The following is a 13,808-nucleotide window of genomic DNA, read 5'->3' on the forward strand; positions in this document are numbered from 1 at the left end:
GTGCTGAGGTGAGTTAGAGTATTACTAACAAAAGGACACCCAGACCAAAAAATAGATGTTTAACTTTCTTTTCAAGGGCATGGTTAAACTGTTCATTTAAATATGTTCATGATTCTATTCCAGCATGAAGGACATTTTGGATTAAAAAGTCATGAGCTTAACTGATTTTTTTTTTAATCACTTCAAACACAAATCACTTCAGTCCATATCAGAATGTATCAAGATATTCTGGACCTGATTCTGATCACGCTTACACCAACATCACTTAATTGAAAATAGTGGAGTTATTGGAATTTAGAACAGTGTCAGAGAGCAGAATTGCAGCCATCTATCAAATGACCCATGACAAACAGGAACAAAAGATTATGTTTATACAGTGATATAATGAAGTGTGTGCACATGATGTAATATCAGGAGCAGATACAGTATATTGTACATTTTAATGTAGTTTGCTTTGTTCAGTATTAAAAGACATATCAAAGATTGCCATACTATAAGATGTTTAAAATATTTTCTGTCAAGTATTTCCCATTCTCTAGCATCTGATAGTATCTGACAACGTTTCTGGCCATTTTCTAGCAGAGGCAATCAATTTAACAAAGGTCGCTTTTAGACTCCTTCCTAAATATATTTTAATGTTGAACAGGGTTCAGCTGTTCTTCCCTTCTCCTTCTCCTTTTACTTTTGTTTATGCACAGAAAAGTGTATGCATTTACAATACCATGAAACTAGCTACAGTATCAGTCTGGCATTCCAAACAGGATTGGTCCTGAGTACTGCTATTGTGTATGTGTGTCATCTTTTTCCAAGTGCTAAATACAAGTAAGATATGCAATTGACTTCCATATGGCATACTCCTTATTCCTGATAGCTAAAGATTAGAAAAGGGGCAGATGTTTGTTAATGAAATCAGAAAAGGCTGGCAATATGTTCATAATAATAGAGAATTACATTTTTGAAATTCATCTCCAAGTCAACAGTCATTTTGCATTCATATTGTTAAGGTAAGCGTAAAATGAAAAGGATTGAACATTTTGAGAAACTAATACTGTAATTAAAGAGCTGTCAATCAATATTCTTCCATTTAGTTGTGTGTGTTGGTGACACTATGCTCAGCTGATCAGTAGCAGTTCACAAAAACCTGAAAATTTTTAGTCAGTTTCTAAAATGCAGTTTAAATAAAAGAAAAACAGTTATACTGTAAATTTTAACACCATTCAAATCAACCAAGCACATATGCCATTGCTTACAAACTGAAAAATTTGCCAGTATCCATTTGGCCCCTTTTTATATTTTTATTCTCTCTCTTACAAGTTATTATGTGAAAGACCCAAATTAACATTGGGCTCTGCCCAGTATGATTTCAAATGAGTCAGTGACTGCAGGATGCTAGTCCTTTAGATTTTGTTTTGTTTTTCCGTTCTGTTGATATTTGGTAAAATGGGTTCTTGGACATTGATTGATTGTAAATTAGTTTCTATTGTTCTGTTGTTATACTGATAGAATGACAGGAGATGTTTGATATGATTTTAATCAGGCCCCAACTTTATTATTAGATGTCTGGGACTACTTGGCAGATACAGTGCAGGTAACCCCATGTCATTCAATAATTACATGGAGGGTCTTTCGCCAGCTCCCCCTCTTTTTCCATCTAGGTCCCCCAGCCAATCCATTGCTGGGACCTTACCATCCACTTCCCTCATAGGACGGTTAAGGTGGGCCATAAGTAGGGCCCTACCAAATTCATGGCCATGAAAAATGCATCACGGACCATGAAATCTGGTCTCCTGCTGTGAAATCTGGTGTTTTGTATACCCTTTACTATACAGATTTCATGGGAGAGACCAGTGTTTCTCACACTGGGGATCCTGACCCAAAAGGGAGTTGCAGGGTGGTTACAAGATTATTTTAAGAGGGTAGCGGTATTACCACCCTTACTTCTGTGCTGACGTCAGAGCTGGGTGGCCAGAGAGCGGCGGCTGTTGGCCGGGGGCCCAGCTCTGAAGGCAGCGCCCCACCAGCAGCAGCAGAGAAGTAAGGGTAGCAATACCAGACCATGACACCCTTACTTCTGCGCTGCTGCCTTCAGAGCTGGGCGGCCAGAGAGCGGCAGCTCCTGACGGAGAGCCCAGCTCTGCAGGCAACAGCACAAAAGTAAGGGAGCCAATACCATACACTGCCACCCTTACTTCTGCTCTGCTGCTAACAGTGGCTCTGCCGCCTTCAGAGCTGGGCTCCCAACCAGCAGCCGCCACTCTCCAGCTGCCCAGCTCTGAAGGCAGAGCCACCAGCAGCAGCAGCACCAAAGTAAGGGTAGCAGTACTGCACCCCCTCACCCCCAAATAACCTTGCAATCCCTCCACAACTTCTTTTTGGTCAGGACCCCTAAAATACAACACCGTGACATTTCAGATCTAAAGAGCTGAAACCATGAAATTTACAATTTTTAAAATCCTACGACTGTGAAATTGACCAAAATGGATTATGAGTTTGGTAGGGCCCTAGCTATGAGAAAGGGGATTGGCTGCCTGCGATACCAGTTACAGGAGCTCGAAACATCCCCCCCATTCCACTCCTTTAGCAAGCACCTCCTTTCTAAGTTATTTTCCAAGCCATTTACCCGGTCTCTGTATTCCTTCCCTGTGGAGCATCTGCACTGGATATCCACCCTACACTTAAATAATGAGTTGCGACCTACAACCTACTGCCCTTCATACCATGCATGAACAGAGCCCCTGCTGAACCCACTGTGGGGAAGGCAAAAAAACCAACAACTCCACCTAGGCCAATCTGGTGATAAGGGAAAAATTCCCTCCCAGCCCTGCCAAACAAGGGATGGCTAGCACAATGACCACAGCAAGTCTTGACCAAACCTGGTATTTCACCACCTGAAGGGGAGGGAGGGTAGATGCTGCCTCAGCCTGATCCATATAATAGGGGGCTTCATGCACAGGGCTAGCCCCTTTTAAACCCTCCCACCCATCTAGTTCCCAGTGGAGGAGTCAGTGGGTGCCCTGTCCCCTTTTGCAGCAGTTTGCTCCCCCCCCCCCCCCCACCCCTGCAGCCCTGAAGCCATAAAGCACTCTTCCTTTCATTCAGCCAGCCAGCCAGATTCCACGCTGCCCGCTGCCCCTACTTAAAGGTGTGGTGTGGTCATTATCAATAAAAAGGAAATAGAAATAGAGCTATAATTATTTTTCTACTTCCACTGTGGGAGCATTTCAAAACAGCTTTGGTGTGAGTTCAACTTTTGATCATGAACCACAGTGATTTATTAGACTATTTGTGCCTCCACAAACTGTACCTCAGTGCTTTATTTATTTATTGCAAACTCTGCTATTCTAGCTGACTGACCACAAACTATTTCTCAGCACCCCACACTGTTGGAATTAAAAGGCTGCTCATTTTATCTGGAAGTGGTGAATATTGGAGAACGCTAAACTGTAGTTATTGGTTGCAAAGGTCGGACAAGGTCCTAGCTGGCCATTTCTTGCCTTATTATCATTGTGTTGTTGGCATATGCATTTGAGCAATCCTAGTTGCAATTTAGTCATGGTTTTTATTTAGATGAATTCTATTAAAACAGATCAAGTACACCAATTTTACATAAGTACTCTAATTTGAGTTTCTAACAGTTTATGGTATGTTACATTTCATATATGTTAAAATATCTAAAATTATACAGAAGACCCTTATCCAAGCTTATATGCATTACTTTACTTTAAGGCCCTATTCTACCACCACTCACATGCTATGTTTAAATTTGCACATACTTAAACAAGAGACTTGTGTTAGGATACTCCCTCACTTACTTTAAGCACAATTTATATTCTTTCTGATGTTGACGAAATCACAATCATCTCAAAAATATTCTAGTAACATAAGGAAGGGTGACAGCACATTCTAAAGCTGTGATTGGAACATTTTAAAATTATGTAACTTTGTAAACAGAAGCAAATCTTCTGACTTAAGCTATGCATGGTAAAAGTTCAGAGATCCATATTATGGAACAAGGAAGACAATATTATAGACAGAAAGCAGTTAGTTTATTTGTTTCAGTTTTGGTGTGAGTGACTGGAGGATGATAGCAGAAGTAACAGCTGGAACAGAGGAGCAAAGGAAAAGAAACCCACCAAAATATAAATATAAACTCCAGCATCAAAAATGATACAACACAATCACTATGAATTTATTATAGGACTGAAAATTATAGACTCATACTTAGATACTAAAGGCTTGATCCTACTCCAAATCAAATCAACAGAAGACGTCCTATTGACTTCAACGATGCTGAATCAAGCCTTAACTGGATAGGTATTTTATAAGGTAAAAACTCAAAGAAATGCCAGGGTAAGGAGAAGGTATCGGAGTATAACTGGCAGCCAAGAGTTATGAGGTACTGCAAATCATTAAAATTGGAAGAAAAAAACCGCCTGATTTATATTTTGGGAAAGCTGTTGGACATGATCTTCACTTACCCTCCAAATTAAAACAAGACAGAAGTCCTGAAAGGTTCAGAACATTTCAGGAACTTCAGATGTTTATTAGTTTTATGTATCCCTAATTAAAGACTATTATTAATGGAGTCTATTACTTCTTTTTAGAATCAGGCAATTAGAAGAACATTATCTCAGAACAACATACAGTGTACACAGTGGTTATCCTGTGCATAGGATGTAGGAAACATAATTAAATTCTGTCTTGGAAACTTAAAACTACTTTAAGTTTACCATAAGAATAGGTACAGTACATTAGTTTTATGAAGTGAATGACAGGAGAAATGTGACTCCCTGTTGCCAGTAAAGGAGTTTCTATAAACTAAAATTTGAATGTAACCTTACATTATTTAGTGTTGATCCAACCATTGCTACTGTAACACATCTTCCTCTACATGTAAAATAAGGATCATTTTCGGAAACTTCACAATGGCACAGAGAAAAAGAATGAAAAATGTGACAATGAAAAGCATGAGAAAAGCACTAAGTACTATATGAACAAAAGCAAAAAAGAATATATGAACATTATTGTAAAATCCAATCTGTGTGTCTATTTGGCAGAAAAGTGGAATCAATTTTCCAGAGAGTGCCTTGTGCCTCAGTGTCCTTTCAAATCACTGGAATCTTCAAAGTTGGATTGTCAGCGTAAACAGAGATATGCACAGCATGCAGAAATATCAGTAGATTAAAAATTTCCTTTCGAGATGTCAAAGTCATAACCATGAAGCTGAACACCAATTTAACTGACTACTTGGAGGTAATGGATTTATCCCTGAAACTAGTGCTTGGCATAGTTTTTGTAAGCCCCTGACAATTATTTACTTATTTAGTCTGCTAAACTCATAGCCCAATGCATCTCTGAACATGTGAGCCCTGCCAACTGGCAGATAATTGGTTCCCTACCTTAATATATTCCTCACTGCATGGAGGTAACACCCAGAAACAATAAATAAAAACTAACCAATCAGCATGTCCCATGACATACCTTCCAGATAATTTAACAGATCTGGTTGTTAGCGGAGCTCCCATGGAGTTGATGGAAAAGGGAAATCATTTTATGCAGACAGATCTGTTGCACCTCCTTCAGCCAGATTGACCAGTTTTTGGTACAGGCCATAGGCACTGACTCCATGGGGAAAAAATAGCGGTGCTCAGCCACAGTTGTTTGGAGCATCCCCAATCAGCTGTTTCACCCTGGCTTAGCTGATTGTAGGTGCCGCCAAACAGCTGATTGGTGGCTGGGGAAGGGGGGAGGGCGGAGAGCTGCAAGTGGGCGGGGGCCTTGGGGAGGGGAAGGAGCAGGGGCAGGAGGAGCTGGGGCGAGGGCAGGGCCTTGGGGGAGAAGGCAGAGTGAAGGCAGGGCCCTAGGGGAGGAGTGGAGTGGGGGTGGGGTCTCGGTGCAGACCGGGGGTGGAGCATTCCTGGGGAAAAGAAAAACTCAACACTTATGGTCCAGGACCTTCAATTTCCATGCCTCATGCTGTTTTACACTGATATAATATTTTAATCTAGTGTATAATCACTGAAATGTAGGAAAACTGCAATGACAAATAAATATAAAGAAGTGAATGCTTGCCTAAAACACAGAATATTATTGTTTCCTAAGGAGGTCTATTGAGGCCCGGATTAATTTGTAAATAAAATTGGGATCAACTCTATGCAAGGGTTGGAAATGTAGAAATGGGAACTCCAGGTTTTTTACATATATTTTTTCTATGTAGGTTTGTCAAAAGTTCTTTGGCTTTGGTTCTATATCACACTAAAACACTCAGTAAATAACATAAAGATTATTTTAAACACCTATGAAGATTAGGCTCCTGATAATGGCATTAAAAATAGTTCTGCATTTTAAAAATAGCTAGTACTTACCTTTATTTCTTGAACTTTCTCGACTCTTTTCTTGCTGGAATTAAAAAATAGAAAGAAAAATGTGTCATTAACTGTATTAGTTGTATTAGCAAATTAACAAGGAAAAGGTTTATTCCACTGAGAACAGCACCATATAAATAATGTCTGTTGGCGTGTTTGTAAAACTTAATTAGCTAAAGAAAAGGAGATCTGAATCCCTTTTTTAAAATAAGCAGAGAAAGTGAGTTAAAGTAGACACACAGAATTTTGCAACAGAAAAGCTTCAAAAACAGACTCCAATGAGAAGCTGCTGAGCTTGAATTAATATACAAACTAGATACCATTAACTTGGGTTTGAATAGAGACTGGGAGTGGCTGGGTCATTACACATATTGAGTCTATTTCCCCATGTTAAGTATCCTCACAACCACCTTCTTGTCAACTGTCTAAATGGGCCATCTTGATTATCACTGCAAAAGTTTTTTTTTTCTCCTGCTGATAATAGCTCATCTTAATTAATTAGCCTCTTACGGTTGGTATGGCTACTTCCACCTTTTCATGTTCTCTGTATTATATATATATATATCTTCTTACTATATGTTCCATTCTATGCATCCGATGAAGTGAGCTGTAGCCCACGAAAGCTTATGCTCAAATAAATGTGTTAGTCTCTAAGGTACCACAAGTACTCCTGTTCTTTTTACACTCAGAAGACTAAATCTGGATGAACTGTACATAGGGGAATATATTCTGATTTTATTAATACTTCTTCTTCTTACTATTAATTATTATTATTATTATTATTATTATTAACAATTGTCCAATTAACACTTTATACATATTTAGCCTATGAATTGTCCTTCAATGAATATACTTCCACTACATCTTCAAATATTACCAGTCATTCTGTGTGGTGAGGAGCTGGTCACCTAAGCCACATAATATTGTTTCTACTCCCTGACTGGATGACACAGAAATGTAGGGATCAGACTAGTCCAGTAAAATGTCTCTGACAGCCAATACCTGATGTGCCTTAGAAAGGTGCAAAATAACCCATGATAGGCAATTACACAATAACTTGCCCTCAAGGGATGTTTTCTCCTCATTCCAAGTAATCAGTGGTTGATCTATAGCCCTTATAGATGTTATAACTGCTGCCTCCTCATCCCTGAGACAGGCCTGAGCTTGTGCACACACTCGTGAACAATAATTGGTTAGTACTGGTAGCTATGACAACCACACCACAACCCTGGAGGCAAACTCTCAGAGCAATATGGGCATCTAACACATGGTAGGTTCATCCAGGAATGGTGCGCTCCATCAGAAGTGACACTTCACTTTCCTCAGGCTGCATCCCTGGAGCCTCCTTTCCTCTCCTAAGATTCAGAGGGTTGCAGATGTATTTCCTGTTCCCCTGGGCACCAGACACATACTATTTTATCCTCCTTCCTTCCAAGGTGTCTCCTGACATGGATTCCAGACCCAAAGTCATTTTACTGGCTGAGATGGAGGGACTCAACTATCTATCAAAGTATCAGTCTCTGATCAGCCAAAAACTGCATCAGCTCAGTCTTCTGCTGGGGAGACAGTGATGGCCATTTCGAAGCTCAGGACAACATTTACACTATCTTCTCCCATTGTCCATATAAATAGCTACAAATTGTTTTTAATCCTGAAAAGTTCTTATCCACTTATTGTATGGCAGTGGGTTGTACCTTTGATTCTTTTATAACATAAAAAGCTATTTCCTTTAATCAGGTTTTAATTTTTAATTTTTTTTTTGCCTGGAAATTTCATTAGAGAAACATCTATAACGAAGAGGAAGGAAATCAAAGAGATTTAAAGATGTCTTCATAAGCACTTCCAGTCTCAACCTTCCCACAAACATGTATCTAAATGAGCTTCCACAAGACATTTACTTGCCACAAACATTCCTGCAAACAATTACAAATCTCGCCTACAAATATTTGTGGAGAATGAACAGAGAAGGCTGTGAAAACAGTTGAAGTGAATTCATGGTTTGTTTGTTTTTTTTCATTTGAACAGAGATTTCTGCTTTTATCTGCAGTATTTTCCCATTTATGTTATATGTTCTCATATAATAAAGCAATATCTTGAGTGAAAAAAAATGAATTTGAAGGTTAAGGGTAGCATATTAATACAGAAACTCAGTGTTAGGTGGCTTCCATCTTAAAAGCTCTATTTTTCCCATTAGGAATAGGATAGCAATTTAACAATAACTTACTAAATAGTTTGAACTCTGTACCTAGTATTAATAATAAATCATTGATAAGGAATAAAGAAAAGGGTCAAGCAAGCTGTGGAATTCCCCAGAAGGATACAAAGAACTCTCAGCAATCCTTCCAGTTAACTTACCAAAGGGCCCCCCTCTCACTCATCTGAAACAAAAGCTAAAGTAGACAACTCTTCTGTTTATTCATTTAGATCTGTCTCTGGATTTGACACACATCTTGCTGGTTGCTTGGCAACCCAGGAAGTATTATTTCTCATTCAAACACTAACTGCCATCATACCATATTCTTCTAATTTAATCTTTAAACATATTTTACTTTCTGAATGACAAGTTACTTCTCTAGTAGTGTTGAAGTCCATGTAACATTCAAGTTTGGATGTACCTAACTCAAAATAGGTGTCTGACAAGTACACACATACAATTGCACATGGTCACTAAACACCCTAATAACTTTCTCTAAAGTAGGAGCACAATAAAGAAAATGTACTGCTTAGTGAAATATTCAGAGTTTAAAAGAGAGGTATATCCTCAAGTGTAAACTGTCTTCAGTGGAGCTATGACCTGAATAAGACCTGTCCCCAAATCTTCAAACATTCTTATTCTACACAATGGCTGCCACAACAGTCAATCTCTGATTTCTTTACTTTGGGCACTTTTTCAAATCTTTTGTTCTCTATCAACTGTTATTATACCAGCAATGTGTGTTGAGAATAAGTTAACACAAAATACCTCATCAAGAATCTATTTTTATTGGAACACATGAGTATTTACAATACTTGAAAAGTAGCTATGATACTTCGAGTTTTGCTTTTGTGGCAAATTTATATATAACTAGTAATGAGAGACTAATCTTAAATTTAACCACTATACTGGGCATTTTGTGTGTGTGTTTCCCTACAAAAAATAAATCAGGCTGATAACACTTAAAGTCCAATTGCATTATTCTATTTAATTTATCTATAACATTTACCAAACATCTATCTAAAGTATTTCTAAGGTTCCTATTATTGTGGTACCCATATAAAATTCATTCGTATCAGTCATGAACAAGCTAAACATTACACACAATGAACATCTCATGGGTGGCGGGATAGGAATTAGAAGCAGATTCTCCTAGTGCTATATGCTTGTGTCTAGATTCCAGAGTACCCTTCTAACATTCCTTTTTCCCAGAAGCCAACAAGTGATGATATGCTGTGACTTAACACCAGTCTCTGCCTATTGGCAATGACAAAATTTCACTACCTGAAGCTACTTTTATGTTCCTACATACTTATATAAAAAGCTACTGGGTATCCCACAACTGTACGGAACAAAATTATCACAGCACTGAGAGAAAAGGAGTACTTGTGACACCTTAGAGACTAACCAAATTGGTTAGTGCCACAAGTACTCCTTTTCTTTTTGTGAATACAAACTAACATGGCTGTTACTCTGAGCACTGAGAGAGTATTTGATTATTCTAGTATAGACAGAAACTTAACTCCATTGTGAGACTTTCTCACCCGCGTGATGCCAAACGTATTTATTATTTTTACTTTAAAACATTCTCTTTATATAGGATAGTCTCCTACTGGCCACGGGTCCATGCTGTATCTATCTGGAACAGTTGTCCCAATTTTTTTACATCACAGTGCCTCTTACTTCTGTCCACATCTCCTCCCCCGAGCCACGGTTTGGAACCGGGAGCAGGGCCACAGTGGGGAACAGGACCGGAGCTGTGGCTTGGTCTGGGGGCAGAAGCAGTGTCGGGAGCAGAGCCATGGTCAGAGCCAGGGGTGGGACAGGGGCGCCGGCCAGGTGTAAAGCCGCGGCTAGGCCAGGAGCCAGAGGCTGAGGACAGAGCTGCAGGTCAGAGCAGTGGCTGGAAGCAGGAGCCGTGGCTGGAGTCAGCAACTGAGCAGAGCTGGGGCAAAGTGATACTGTGTGGTGCTCCATGACCCGCTAGGTGGGTGCACCCCACAATTTGAGGACCAGTGATCTAGAATGAGGTACATTTTGAACATGCTGCATATGAGTGTGTTTAAAGTGAACAATCACCAGCAGTGCTCCCTCAAGTCAGACGGGAATTGGCAGATCATCTCCCTGTTAAAACACAGTCCTGTCCTTCTTTGCTCCTGTCCCCAAGGATTTAAGCACAGGGAATTTGGGGTCTGGGCCCTTGAATAGTCAAGGTCTTTTCAGCTAGTCTCTCACCCTAGGTGAAGACTCTACTATTTGTAATGTCCTCCCTTAGTGGTGTAAGGAGAGTCAGGATGAGCTCTACCCTGACATCTGGTGGCGAGTCATGGTGGGTTGTGGAAAAGAACTTCAGGGGCTGATCTCATTGGCATAGGCACACCCACCCTGCCTAGATGGTCACTTTGGCTGCTGTAGGAGCCCCAGTTACTCTGTTATTGGGGCAGGAATAAACTGTTATTATCCTGATTATGTGAATCAAGGACAGTGGAACTGTACTTGGCCTTTTGTTATGATGGACTAAGCAGCACTCGCTAGGCAAGGGTCATGCGTTCCAAACCCCAGTGAATGGAGAAAGGCTGGGGATATGTATTAATACTTGGTGGTATGGGCCCTCTGGTAAGGGCCTTACATGCTAATTGCACTTCCTCCTCTCTCCACTGTGGAATATCAGAGCTAATTTTGATTCCATTAGGAGTCTAGTTACAGGCTACTGAGCTGAGTTCACTTTGGGCTAATGGTGCACCAGCACTGAGGCTCCCCTACTACGAGCTGAAATCACAAAAGAGCTAAACTTACGAAGAGCTGAAATCACTGAGTGTTGTGTTAAGTAATGGGGGAGCCTGAAAATATATGGTGGAGCAGTTTGTGGGACAGCTGGCAGAGCAGAGCGGCTGGTGGAGCAGAGCAGTTTGCGGGACGGCTGGCAGAACAGAGTGGCTGGTGGAGCAGAGCAGTTTGTCGGATGCCTGGAGCAGCTCATGGGGGGGGTGGCTGGCAGAGCAGAGCCCCATGGAGAGTGGGGCAATCATCTTTGGACCATGTAAGGTTCCCCTTAACCCCCACCCCCCCATCTCCACCCAGGTTAGGAGGTAAAACTCTGCAGATAAACTTTCGGACTCTGGGGCTGCAATGACCAGGGACAGAGACTTTTGGGTTGTTGGACTTTTGGGACTTTGGGTGATTTTGGGTTCCTGGACTCAAGAACCAGAGGGAAAGGACATGCCGCAATTTGCTTGGGGTGGGTTTTTGGTCACGGGTAGTGTTATGAATCCTGTTGGTGGTATTTCCCCAACATAATGCCACATTGTTTCTCTCTGTTATTAAAAGGCTTTTTGCTACACTCAGACTCTGTGCTTGCGAGAGGGGAAGTATTGCCTCTTGGAGGCGCCCAGCGGGGGTGGTATATATTTGTCCCAGGTCACTGGGTGGGGGCTCGAGCCGGTTTTGCATTGTGTTATTGGAATGGAACCCCTAGATACTGAACCCGGCCCTTGTTCTGAACTCTGATGGGCAGAAGGGTTACAGTGGGTAGAGAGGAGCCTGGGCCTGCCCTCACCACCAGCCTCTGGGCCAGGACCCAGTGGTGAGCAGCTACACTCAGCACCTTGGCGTGCTAAGCCACTGCCCCCCGGACCACTTCTACCCCAGTCTCCTTTAGCTACCCAGAGTAAATCAGTCCAATCAAGTCTCTGACCTGCACACTCAGTCACCTTCCTCTCTTCCATGGGCTTGCACAGGTCTGTGGTGTCAAGCTTCAGGCAATGAGCCCCTGGCCAGTATTTGTCCCTCAGAGCAGCCATTTGCTCCCTTCCACTGCCTGCCTCTGACTTGCTCTGCTGCCCTGTTTAAAGCCCTGCCTCTAGCTTGTACAGACTTTGCACATGTGGATGGGTGAGGCTGCCTGAGCTCAGAGCTGCTCCTTAACACCTTGCTCTCCAGTGTGGCATAAAAGCCTCACTAAAAACTAATTAGAAGATATACTTTAGTCTTAATTGCAACATAATGGATAATACAATGGACCTTAAACTGTTTTAGATTACATGGCTAAATGTTTCCTTATACAATGGGATGGTATTTCCTGACATTTTCAACAGACCACATAAATCAAATTCCAAGGTAAATAGTAGGATCTAATTTTGATCTCACACTAGTTTTACTCCTTTGACATCAGTGTAAATTAAGCCATAATTTTGCTTAAGGGAGTCTAAATGGATGTAAATTACATTTTCTTCCAACCCTGTGAAGAATCTGCTCTCATTCCTATGGGGTAAATTTAGAACAACTTCAGTGGAGTTAAGAGGTGTTGTAACTCAAACTTCTTCACATTTACATCAAATTCCAAGAGCAGAATCTCTCTTTTAAGCAGTCCCTGCTTATAACAGGTTCAGATTTGAAAAATGTTAGAATTGTGTCAACATAGAGATAACAGTATTTTACTCCATAGGCCTTAATCTGAAAGAATGGAAAATTGAGACTACAATAACTAGATTATGAAGACCCAGACCGCACTGACTGTAAAATCAGAGGGGCCTTGTAAGAAAGCAAAGGAGGAGGTGAATCATCTACTGAAAAAATGGATTTTGTGCATACCAAAAACATTTTGAAAGGGATGGGAAGGGGAACACTCGACAGGCGCATGAAGAGACGCTTTGCATGTGGTGCTCTCAGCCTGTCTCTGGCAGAAAGGGCAAGAACAGAACAGTTTAGAAAATGGGGAAAGATGTTAATGAAGAAAATTGTTTTCATTAAAGTGTTCAGCAAAACCTGAAGAGTTTTCATTTTTCAAGATTCTGAGAGTAAAAAAGTAAAATTTCCAGAAAAGCAGATGCTATCTGTAATTTTTTTTGTTTTGTTGAAAATCCAAATTTCAGTTTGAAAAAAGTTCAGCCTGAAAATTTTCAACCAGCTCTAGGCAAGAACCTGAGTCTCAATTTCAGTTCCCTGACAAGAGACTCCAGCCTTGTGAATTCTGGCTTTATACCATCTAGCTTCCTACCCTCAGTGCTATTTGAGTTGTCAGACCAGAACTCATAAAAGTGATGCTCACCCAGAAAGAATTGTGAGTTATCAGGCTAGAAGCAACATTAATGAGTTATGAAAGAAATCCTATCTATCTCTTCTGGCTGGAGGGAATTTGTTGCAAAGTGATGCCTTTGACCAGAAAAGGGAGAGTTAAAATGTAGAGAAAGCTAGCTTTCAGTGAAAGTGTATACATTCAGATTCTTCACTACCTAAATCCTGGGTACCTC

The 13,808-nt window shown here is 40.8% G+C and overlaps 1 protein-coding gene across 9 annotated transcripts in view; it reads right to left on the reverse strand.

Moving 5' to 3' along the window:
• FSTL5 (follistatin like 5) overlaps positions 1 to 13,808 on the reverse strand; it is a 561,575-nt gene that overhangs the window by 459,421 nt on the left and 88,346 nt on the right. For all 9 annotated transcript variants that reach the window (XM_073341502.1, XM_073341509.1, XM_073341503.1 and 6 more), the window contains one exon: positions 6,366 to 6,399. In XM_073341502.1, coding sequence (XP_073197603.1) covers positions 6,366 to 6,399 — 34 coding nt within the window. The remainder of the gene's footprint in view (positions 1 to 6,365; positions 6,400 to 13,808) is intronic.

Source organism: Lepidochelys kempii, chromosome 4, assembly GCF_965140265.1.
Source record: "Lepidochelys kempii isolate rLepKem1 chromosome 4, rLepKem1.hap2, whole genome shotgun sequence".
NCBI classification, from domain to species: domain Eukaryota; kingdom Metazoa; phylum Chordata; order Testudines; family Cheloniidae; genus Lepidochelys; species Lepidochelys kempii.